The 12,515-nt window shown below is 38.8% G+C and overlaps 1 protein-coding gene across 1 annotated transcript in view; it reads right to left on the reverse strand.

The window, feature by feature from the left end:
* The window catches only part of thsd7ab (thrombospondin, type I, domain containing 7Ab), a 231,034-nt gene that overhangs the window by 44,240 nt on the left and 174,279 nt on the right, over window positions 1–12,515 (reverse strand). Inside the window, exon 19 of the mRNA XM_070551829.1 lies at window positions 10,582–10,723. Within this exon, the coding sequence (XP_070407930.1) occupies window positions 10,582–10,723 (142 nt within the window). The remainder of the gene's footprint in view (window positions 1–10,581; window positions 10,724–12,515) is intronic.

Genomic DNA, 12,515 nt, shown 5'->3' on the forward strand with positions numbered 1-12,515 from the left:
ACCCCTAAACCCATATTTCTCCAGTTTGATTATTAAAATGTTGTGGTCAACAGTATCAAATGCTTTTTTTAGATCTAGAAAAACTCCAAGTGCATACTTCTTGTTATCCATACATTCAGTTATTTCTTCCATTAAATCCATCAATGCCAAAACTGTTGATCTGTTATTTCTAAACCCATACTGGCAATTTGCCAACAAATCATGCTTTTCCACAAAGTTATCAAGTCTTTTTAGAAATAGTTTTTCCAGTATTTTAGAAAACTGGCAGAGTACCGACACTGGTCTATAATTTGTAAAACAATGCTTTTCACCTGATTTATAAATGGGAATAATTTTTGCTACTTTCATTTTTTGTGGAAAAACCCCTTCCTGGAAAGACAAATTAAAAATATATTGTAGCGGTTTTACAATACCATCAATTACTCTCTTTACTGTTAACATATCAATATCATGGAAGTCAGTACTTGTTTTGTTCTTAAGTCCACTGACAATATCATATATCTCCTTCTCTTCCACTGCTCTTAAAAACATTGAACTTGCATTCCTTTCAATGTGTCCTCCAGTCTCCTTTTCTATCATATCAACCTTTATTTCTGCGGCTAGTTTTGGCCCTATATGTACAAAAAAATCATTAAATCCATCTACTACTTCGTTCATTTTACTAATAGTATTTGTCCCTTCCATAAAATACCCAGGGTAGTCATTAGTCCTTGGTGAATTTTTTATTATACTATTCAATACATTCCATATCCCTTTCATGCTATTTTTATTATCTTCTAACTTTTTGATGAAGTATTCTTTTTTACAAGTTCTCATTATGTTAGTTAATTTATTTTTATACTTTTTATATTTCTTTTCAGATTCTGTAGTTCTCTTTTTAATGAATTCTCTATATAAGCTGTTCTTTTTTTTACAGGCATTTTGCAGTCCCTTCGTCATCCATGGTCTTCCTGTATATTTGTCTTTCCTGTTGACTTCAATAAGTAGGCTATTTTTCTCTAATGAGGCCATGAATATACTTAAGAACGCCTCATAGGCTTTATTGACATCCTTATATTTATATACAATAGTCCAATCTTGTTTTATTAACTCATTTTTGAGACACTGCATTGCCTTTTCTGTTCTAATTGTTTTATATATCATCTTACCTACATTTCTATGAACTTTATAGCAACAGTCATAAGTTACAAAGACTGGTAAGTGGTCACTTATATCATTTATCAATATCCCGGCTTTTATATTTTCTTCCATTACATTTGTAAAAATATTAACTAATAGAGTTGCACCATGAGTGGTTATTCTCGTTGGTCTTGTTATCAGGGGAAATAATCCCATACAATACACTGACTCAATAAATTCTTCAGTACTCTTATTATGATTTGGGTTCAGTAAATCAATATTAAAGTCTCCACAAATAAAAATTCTTTTCTGATTCAGATTTGTGTACAAGTCCTCCATAATGTCCTTAAAAGTCTCAATCTTTGATCCTGGTGTTCTATATATGCAACTAACAATGATATTTTTCTGTTTGTTCATATTTATTTCCACTGTTATACATTCCATCACTCCATCTACCACCCTTGTCATTCTACTCATTTCTTCAAACCTTAAATTTTTATCAACATAGAGTGCCACCCCACCTCCTTTTTTATTTGTCCTATCTAGATGGAGGAGCTCATATCCCTCCATCTCAAAATCCTCTTCTTTTCCAGTGTTTATCCAAGTCTCTGATATTGCTATCACATCAAATGGTTGATTAAACTGTGCTATATATGCTTTAATAAATTGAAAGTTTGCATATAGACTTCTACTATTGAAATGAACCATAGTTATATTCTCACCCCCCTCTATGTTTCTATTAAATTGTTCCATTGTATAATAATTACAGTCCTTTAACATTTTAGTAAAAAAATTATAGTCAGGATCTATATTGCTATCATACCCCAATGTCCCAGTTTCAGCATCCATTTGATTTGTTACTTGAAATCTGTCAGCCATCTGACTTTGTTATATATCTTATCCACACACCATCACCTCTAACAACACTTCGTCTAGGCCTAGTACTATCCTATTTGACAATTCATTAAAAGTACCATCAACCATCCCCATGCTTTGCCTTACGTTTATCAGCCATATTTTTCCAGTTCCATCAGCTCTTTAATGACCAAGACCTTTGCCTGCTCCGGTGTTCCATTTAACTTAATGAACACCTTACAATCTGATGTCCAGGTTGACTGTATTTTCTTCTGTTTTCTTAATAATCTCGCTTGTCTTGCAATATCTGCATTTTTCTTGGTTAGATGTTAATTAACATACACATTCGTTCCTTTCAACTTTCTTCCTTGCTTCAGTAGTTCTTTTTTCTGCTTCCTATTCACAAATCTTATAATAATGGCAGGTTTTTGATTCTTGTTTTTCCTTGGAAGAGTATGGCACCCCTCAATGTCCCTACTATCCATTTCAATACCTTTACTATTGAAAAATGCTATTACCTGCTCTTCCAGGGAGCGCAACTCTTGCTCAGGCGGCTCCCCTCTCTCTTCAGCTGCTGCCCGTGCATATGTCTGGTGCTTGGTTTCCAGACCCGTTACTATTACATCAGATATCCTTGAATATTGTTTCAATTCTGCCACTCGTACTTCCAACATATTAATCTTCTTGTCCTTTTCCTCACTTTGCCTTCTTAATTCTTTAATATCCTCAATTAAATTGATGATCAGTTTTTGTTGTTTTGCAATGGTTGTAATCTCTTCTGACATAAAGTTCAAAGATTTCTTTATGTCCTCCAGTTCTTCCTCATTGATATTACCTCTTTTAGGCGGCATCTTCTGAATACTTGTGCCTCTTCTTTTTTTTTTTTTTTTTTTTTTTTTACTGCAGCCTCAATCCATAGGCCAGCTCCGGGCCCTTCTTGACTCTCGATGGGGAAGGCTGTTGTGGTTTAGTCTCCGCGACGTGATGAATGTTTGTTGGGCCTGGCTCAGCAGGACCCCTCCGTAGTCGGTGTCGCTAGGCCCCGTCGACCGAACTATGCCGGGTTCGGCGCTGTTGGGCCAGGCCGATGGAGGCGCGCCGGGCTCAGTACCGTTGGGCTGGGCCGGCGTAACCACGCTGGGTACGGCACTGCCGGATGGAACCACGCCGGGCCCGATGCCACTGGGTTGGGCCGATAGAACCAAGTCAGGGTCGGTGCCGCTGGGCTGGGCTGGGCCGGTGTCACCACGCCGGGTTCGGCGCCAAATCCTGTGTGCTTCCGTCGGTACCGGGATGGAGGTCCGGTGTAGCGTCAGCTCCTGCTTGTTGCTCACACACGCTCTGCTCCAAAACTTTTGCCGCAAAACAGCCTTGGTTCTGTCGATGTTGTGGCGATGCTCGCCGGAACCACTGTTAAACTGAAAGTACTGACTCCATGTTTTTTGGAGTAATACTGAACTAAAGTGAAAAGTACATGTGTATGATTAAAGTGCACCAAACAACCTTCCCCTGCAATCCAAAGAAACAACTGTCAACAAACCAAGGAATGTGGAATCTTACCAAATGGTGCCAAAACCCAGTTCTGCTCTGAAATATCAAGAAACCACAGAGTGTTCAGCCGCTTGTATTTTTAAAATAATAAATTTGACATTTTTTTAAACTAAACAATAAACAAAGTTTGTGAAAACTGTTTCAAAATAATGTAAAAGCACTTTCAAGGTGCCAGTTCAAGAGTTACAAAAACCTTACATTTATAACATGTATAAACTGTATACACATATATACTACTAACAGTGTGCAAAATATATTTGAATTGCAGTTTCATCACCTTGAAAATATAATAAAATGAAAGACTTTTCAAGGGTTTCAAGCACCTATAAGGACTTAAAAAAGTTATAAACACTGAGTGAAGGATTCAGATTAATGATCTATATTCAGATTGTGAAAATCTGTTTGTTGTTTATTCTCAAATTCTTCTCATACAGCACTTGAATCTATTTTTTCTAATGGTCATTAGGACCTTTTACTCAACAGCTTCAGAACACAAAGATTTAAAAGGAAAATTCTTGTTAGCATCCAGCAGGATTCCACTGCTGCTTTTACCTCCCTGAGAGCAAACAGAGATTATTATGGTGTCAAGATCTACAGTCTGTTATAATCCTCACTGTTCTTTAGCTTTGTCCTAGAACATAATGGGAATAAAACTAAGCAATCAAGCATATAAACTCGGTTTTGTTTCAAGTGGTTTAACAAAGGTATCACCTTCAAGCAATTATAGCATTTATTTTAAATTTAGATAATCTCTCTAACATTTACACTGACTGTAGGTGGATTATTGTCGTTAGCAGCTCAAGATGTGAGTGAGCTCAGTGATGATTAGACTATAAAGGTGTAAAAGAAACACCTGGGTTTGGAGAACTTTATCTGAAAAACAGGCTGGAGGAGGCAGGGAAGGTTGTGATTTTTTCACATGATGTGAGTTCAGGCAGAAACATAAGGAGCTACTACCCCACCCCCATAGGCTCAGTCAAATCCTGACAGGTCGGCTCTTTGCAGGATGGAAGAATAATAACTCAAAGGATCCTGCAAATGCAAACCCAAAAGCTCAGGAGGATCCTCCTACAGTCGCAACTCCAAGTTACGCCTACTTCAAGCTGTTCTATCTACAAGCTCCCAAACCATCTGAGGACACGCCTTCACACGCTTCTCAGATAACTCGGGTAACTGCTGGGACGAGGAGGAAAAATGAACAGAATGACATGACATGATGTTGAATTAGCATTTAAAACAAACCTTGGTAATTATTTACTTCCCTAATAAAGCTTCACCAAAGTGAGTAAACAACAACCACAGCAGATGCTGCTTTTCTCCCACCTCATCCTATTATTTCTAGAAACTCTTCCCCTGTGTGCTTTGGCATGAATGCATAGTGAGCCATTTAAGTCAAATGCCACATCCAAACTGTGGAATATCAGCAATAAACTCTGCCCTTGAAATCGCAAATATATGAATTCAAGCAGTTCCTGCACGTGTGAGGCTGAGATTGCTGGAATGAAGGAAATATCCTGATTTGATTTTGCAGGGATTTCTCCTTTTTATGAGCATCATGGGAAAAAGGACCAAACAACACAAGCTCTGAAAGGAAAGAAACGACACTCCTGAGACTGGAGGAAGTGAAACATCAGCTCAGGTGGGCTCATTTTCAGAATCAGACTATTGAAACGACTAGCTTCTATTGGTCATGGTGTTCTGAAAATGAACAGATAGTCTGATGCCTTTTTTAAATGACTCAGGTAAAATTAAAATTCTTGTGGATCTTTTGAAATAACTTGAAGTTTATGAAGGTTATGAATTATGTAACCAGTAACAACAAACCAGTAACAATGAATAAAATGTGACCTTTGCTACCCATATCTCCTCCACCAGGGGGCGTTATACATGTTTAGGTCTGGATATGGCAGGTTCATGATGAAGGTACTAATCCTGATACCCCATATGGAAGAACCAGGGACCTAGGGTCAACAACTGGTGACAAACCGGAGAATCAGAGGGCAGTTATGACCACACAGTAGGGTAGGGTATTTTTATGTAGGTTAAGTTCAGTGAATTCTTAATTAACCCTATTTTACACTGAAAGCATCAGCCATGAGCCACTTCTGGGACACGTGAGTTTCCGCAGTTATCAAGAGGCTAGAAATCACATACAATTTCAGTGTAAAATCCCAGGTAATTTTCAAAATTAAAGTATTGCAGTGATGCAGTTTCCTATCTATGCAGCTCATGTCTGACTTAACGGCTTAATTACTCCCTGCATCGTTCCACAAGTGCAGCGGTCTGTTTTTCATGGCTTCAATTCTAGCAGTGGAGAGGAACAACTATGGATGTCCCGATACAACTTTTTCACTTCCAATACGATACCGATATTGCAGCCTTCAGTATTGACCAATACCGATATCAATCCGATACAATATCAGCACAAATCATACAAACTTTTACCTATTTCATAGTGTGAAATGTATGAAAGGCATGATCAAGTGATATTATCGGAAAACAAGATTCAATAACAGTAAGTCTGAAAATAATTGACAATTTTTTTTAACCATTGGTTGCAAAAATGTGAACCTTAACGGACTGCTTAAATCAGAGATTTTTGATGCAATCCCATACAATCAGATAGGCTTCGGTGTTTTGGGGCCAATATTGAATTACTTTCGATATCGAATTGGTACATCCCTAGGAACAACATTATATATGACTTCAAACAGCGATATCAAACCTGATTTCTTTCTTTTCGGTTTATTGGCAGACTGCATTAACAAACCATGGCCGTTGAAGTCTCGAGGGATCTTTTGATCTCGCGAGGAGCACAGCAAGGAAGCCGCTCCATGGCCAATACTCTCCCGGTGTGTAATGGACCGCATTGAAGCTTACGAGTAAAACGTTCCACTGCCATTTTGCACTGCTGATGCTTCCAGTGTGAAATACGGGTAAGATGAAGACATTAAAATGAGCTCTAGCAGGAGGTTGACCTACCAGGTAAAGTATTAAACTGTTAAAACGTTTTTTGCATTAAGGCTGAGAATCTATGAAACGCAGAAACATTTAAATGGCTTATTTTCTAATCCACAGTGGGAGTAAACAGGAACACAAACCTCTGTTCGTCTACATGACCTGACTGCAAATAGGTGCCGGGTGGAAAGTGAGTAACAAAAAGCCTCCATTTTCCATGTGTCGTGCTTCTTTTTTTTCTTCTTAAAGGCTTGAAGTAGGATCATGTAGAAGGATGAAATGCAAAGAGACAGCGTTCAGAGGTGTCCAGACGCTTCAGATGTCACAGAAGCTGGACACTTCAGACCCAATCAATCCACAAACAATAAAAACAACACGTCTTAGCTTTTCAAGACACAACACGAAGACGTGAATCAGAATGAATCATGTTACTTCAAAAAGCACTCGGAAGCTCAGGAGTTGTACCAAAAATATCAATCATTTTTTAGATTATAAAGCCCCAGCAAAGTGCTGCTGCAGAAATCCTCAGAAACATTAGATATTGACAGATATTTACACATTTTCCACTTAAGGTATGGACATAAAGCAGTCAGAAGGACATGTGCACCTTACAAAGTCTAAAAATATACTTTAGTTCATCACCCACACATGCTACACAATCATTGGGTTGTTCTCCAGTGTTGCAATCACTTTGAACTAATCAGCGAGCTTCTAGTTTTCTGTTTAAAATCAAGTTGCAGGAAGCTTCTGGCTGCTGCTCGCTGCGGATAACAGATTAGCAAACTGAGAATTTTTTTATATATATATGTATATATATATATATGTATGTATATGTATATATATATATGTATGTATATATATATATATATATATATATATATATATATATATATATATATATATATATATATAGTTTTATTCACACTAACCCTAACTTAAATGCAAACTATGTAACCTTTTCATGTTCTTTATTTTCTTGAGCCAGTCTGTGCTAAAACGACCCTTTACAAGGTTAATGAAATGTCACTCAGACCCTACTGACCCTGTGGCCAGAATACCACACTTGCAACTTCAGAGTGCCGGTCCGGTGCCTGTTGGACTTAGTAAAAGTAGAGCTGACATGCCTGGCGTTGCAGTCTGCTTCCAGCACATTTCATGCATGGATCATGAACATAGCTGCTTTGTTTAATTTAGTGATGAATCAATCCTGTAGACACTAATGAAAGCTGAGGAGACATTTCAGCTGTCAGATGAAGGTGTTAAAAATACAAAAACACAGTGAGGAGTTTCACTTTTGCATTGACTAATGGACACTAGAGGGTGCTAAAAGCAAGACAAACTGCAAAATATCTTGTAGCAGAATAGAATGTAACATTTACTCATGAGCTTCCTTCTCACCAGGAGTGTTTGAGAAGCAGCTGGTCCCGCAAGGCCATGTAATCACAAGGGCATCGCAACAGCACGCATTATTATGGCAGAACCATGATAACAATCAAGGAGAAATATGTATCCAAGAAGGCCAGTGGCTTATTTTCTGTTCTGTTTACAGGTGATGATAAACCTTTTCTACTGGTTAAACAAGTAGAAATCGGCATGTGACTTTTATTTTGAAAGTTTCCAGATGTTTTACACTGCTTTTGTGTGTGACTTCCTATCTGGCCCGATGTGATCAGCAAAGTTTGACGCATTCTAGAAGTGTGCAGCATAACAAAGTGGCCCGACGTTTCTGGGACACTTCACAGCAGCTAATTGCTGCGTAAAGGTTTCGCTGACATTAAGCAACGATTATGCATCAGGTGGAAAGTCCCGGTGAAATTCAAATAAAGAATTTTATCATTAGCCTTTTATGCCACCTTTATATCCACCTCAAAAGGCCTATGTGAGCATATTAAACATCATCAGAAACAGAACGCAAACTTTAATTTCCCTCAAAATTACTTTGGTGAGAAGAAAAGCCATTTTATTGAGAAATCTGGGTTCTAGTATCTTTTAACATCCTGAATGTGTTTTTAAAAACATTCTTTCATAACAGAGAGGCTCAGGTATCACTCATGAAATATGCCATCCGCTAACAAAGATGACTGGCTGTTTTTAGCTGCAGAGAGCTGCTCGTTTGCAACTCTGGGAATTGTGCCTCCTTCTGCTGAACGGCTTTGTGTCACTCTGGGGACTGGAAATAAGGAGAGTGTGCAACAAGAAAGATCGACAGTTGGAGACGAAGACAGAGGCGCCGAGAAGAGGAGTGACGGAGCAGCAATGGAAATGCAAAATAATGCTTTGCACAATAATAAACTGTGCTCATTCATTATGTACGCACACCCTGGGATACGTGTGCACCCACCAGGTGGGATTGTGCCAACGATCCCAGTGCAGCCAAACTGGCAGACAGAATGATTGTGATCAGCTTAAATAAGTGAGATTGAGCAATAAAACATCATAATAGATTCTGATGAAATAAAAATCAAATCTCTCCAGTTTACTCCTTTAAATAAAATCTGACAGGAATATAATAAATGGGGTGGCCCAAGGATGAATACACAGATTAAAACACCTGAAGGGTGTTTCAGTTCAAATAATCTACTGGAATATTTTATTTTTAATAAAAAGATCCCGTGTTTCCGAGCAAAGCCTTTAACCACGGTGGCAAACAGCTGAGTGTGCTATACTTCCATGCATGGCTGTAACTTCATGGATCTGAAGACAAAAACACTCATTTATTATGCACACAGACCCCAGGAAACCCGCCTTTCTGCCTCTATCCAACAGCAGGGATTGTGCCGCTACACTAAATGAGATTTTGCAATAAAAACATCATCATTTCTGATGAAATCCAGATCAACGCAAATCTCCACTTTTGTTCAACTCTTGAGAAAAGACTGCAGACAGTTTCAAGACAGAAACATTAAAAATCAGCCTCTGCAAGGGTGCTCTCATGTCATGACATTATGCAGACTGGAAACTTTTAGCTTTAGTTTCAGTTTAGAAAAAATATGAAAACATGGCTGCTGGATTTGATCCCTGGATGCATCATAACTCCTGTCTTTTGCAGCTGGTGATCTTTATGCTTGTAATAATCACATATTTATGAGAGAAAATCTATTAAATGTCTAATTTATTTAAGGCTTACATACAATAAGGTACTTCCAAATGGCGGATATCTCTTTAATCACAAAGGCAACAGCTTGCCTCAACTGGACATCTGTTATCCAGGCAAAGATTGTTGCTGCACAGATCTTAGAAGATCTTTTAAAGACAGCTTTCATTTTTTAAGTGGAACCAGACTCATAAACAACCAACAGAAACATTTGCTTTAGTTTGTTTCCTTAAAGAGGTCCATTACTCATTTTTTTATACATTTGCAGCAGAAGAGATGAGAGGATTTGGAGTCTTATTTCCTCATATTTGGATATCTTGCCTCTGATTGGATAACAGCAATGCGGCTCTAGTTTGTTTTGCAAAGCTGATGTTTTATCTCCACAAATAACCTGAAGGAGTTCTGCTGTATGGTGGAATTGCTAATGCTAACATTTAGCATCTACTAGCTGACACGTTCTCTGCTGTTTCTTGGATGCTAAACCAACAACAGCCTTTCACGTCGCGAGTCAAGATGGGTGAGTCCATGAATGTTTCGTGACAGTGTGACGTAACGTCTATTTTATTTCAGAAGCTAATGCCGCGGATAGGTGTAGGAGACTATTTTCATTTTCAGCCTGCATGTTAAACTCAGAGTGAACAATCATTTTCAAAAATAATAAGTAAAAAATGGATTCTTAGTGAAGGACATCTGAAAAGAGGAGTTCTGATCGTGGCTTAAAAAAGAATTCATTTAGGTATAAATGTCAAAATCCAATAAAATCTCAATAATAATTTTACTCTTGCTTTTAAACCTGCTGCCCGCAGAAATGCAGGCCATGTTTTCAGACTGGCAGCAGCTTTTTTTCTGCACAACTTTGATTTCATTTGGCCACAGTTCAGATACGTTCAGCCTGACAGACCAGAACTGGAAGCTGCAGCAGTGCTGCTGCTCCCCAGAGACACATGGCTGTCTGGGTTTCATGTTCGAAACTGTGCAACACTTTTAGTCTTCACTTTCCGCACCTGTGATGTTGTAGAAGTAGTTGAAACAGTTGAGATTCAGACTGCAAGGCTCTTTGTCGGTCGTGTCTGGACACTGTCTCCCAATGCCCGGATATCGGAGAGTGTACGCTATCCGCAGGCGGCTGCTGTTTCTGGAGCAGGGCTGAAATGGAGACATTGTGTTAAAAGCGGTAATAGAGTGACACGAGCTCAATGAAGCCTCAGAGACGAGCTTTAGAAAGCCCTGCAAGTTTATTGTTTCTGACTGAAATCCTGAGTTTATTTATGTTTTAGCTTTTAACGGATTACTATTTATTGCATTGCTTGTTTTACTTATTTATTTATTTATTTTCAATTACTGTTGTGTTACACATTTATGTTGTTTTATTTGTATAATCGCATTTATTGGATATTTTACAGCATACATTTTACAAATGTTCCAAATTAGCTCTTGTAATTTTACATGTCACGTATTTTAATCCTTCCAGTGTTTCCTCTGTGGACCCCTCTGCCTCGGGACCGGTGGTCGGTGGCGGCGGCTGGGGCACTCCTAGGGTAGTGCTCAGGTAGTGGTGGGGGTTGCCACCCTACCTCCCAGGGTGCCCTGGATTGGTGTCTTGGCTGCTGCCATCGATCTGCTGCTGTCGAGGCAGACGGCTCCCTTGATGGCGTGTCTTTCATTACCTGTCCAATCTGAGATCAGCCTAGTGTTTACTGTGGTCTTTTAATGTGTGTGTGTGTGTGTGTGTGTGTGTGCCTGAGAATGGTTTGTGGATTGGGGGTGAAACTGTCACAATTGTTTTAAGAGTGGGAAAGGGAGGGGATGTGGGTTATATGAGTCATTTGAATCTGTTAAGCACTTTGTGTTGCATCCTTTACAAATGAAAAGTGCTATATAAATAAATTTTGATTTGATTTCCTTCTGAAAGACATTTCTTACACAGCCAAGTGAAATCATAGTTCTTATTCCTTCATCCTCTCCATAGAACTGAACAATTTTCAGGGAGAAATTTGCAAAGAGCTGAAAAAGGAATTTTGCTCGGATTGGATGAAGCATCAGATTCTTTCAGTTTGAGGAGAGGAGAACAGTGGGAGAAGATGACAGCTTCCTGAATGGCTCCATTGCTGGCACGATGAATAAAACATGCACGAGGCCCCACTGGTGCCGCTGCCGACTCCATGGCGAGAATGGAATTGTGGGAAGCTGGTGTGTGGAGCTCTTGGGGAGAGAATGAGGTGTGATTAACAATGGTCCATGTTCAGCCGGAGCTTCCAGTGGAGCTTTTCAGAATTAACTCGAGTCAGAGATGAAACAGCTGCAAAAATGTTCTGACAACTCACCTGTTATTTAAAGTAAAGGAGAAATAAAAACTGTGCATGAGGCAGGTGAATATAAATATCTTCAGTTTCTGCCATCATAATTTAATACAATGACTTCTGTAGTTAGGACAGGAGGAAAAAACGGATGTTTCAATATCAAGATAAAATGTATTTTACACCACTGGAGTGAGACAGAGAAGGTGAAGCAGCCGGCTGCTCTTCAACTTTAGGACAAACTACCAGAGTCCCAAAAAGAAAAACACCATACAACAAAAGATGTTTGGACCTAGAAAACTGGTGTTTAGCACTATCTCGTATCCTGTTCCTAATGCCTGTTCCCAAGTCAGAGGGGCGTGGCCTTAGGGTGATAGCAAATGGGAGGAGGGTGTTCTGTGACTGTGTTTGTAGCTTATTTTGCATCAAATTTTGTGATAAAAATAATGTTTTTGAGCTAAACTTTTAGTTTTTGGTATCTAATAGAGCTAATCATTCTAATTTTGTGGCTGCCTGCCAAGTTTTTCTTTATTATTATTACTTTTTTTAAACAAACCAGGATAATCATTTGTAGCTTACACTTGCAGGTGTGAGCATCAATATTTAAATGTGAGTTGGAAACCTGCTCCAGCGTTGTGAGT

The sequence above is a fragment of the Nothobranchius furzeri genome, chromosome 5 (assembly GCF_043380555.1).
Source record: "Nothobranchius furzeri strain GRZ-AD chromosome 5, NfurGRZ-RIMD1, whole genome shotgun sequence".
NCBI lineage: Eukaryota > Metazoa > Chordata > Actinopteri > Cyprinodontiformes > Nothobranchiidae > Nothobranchius > Nothobranchius furzeri.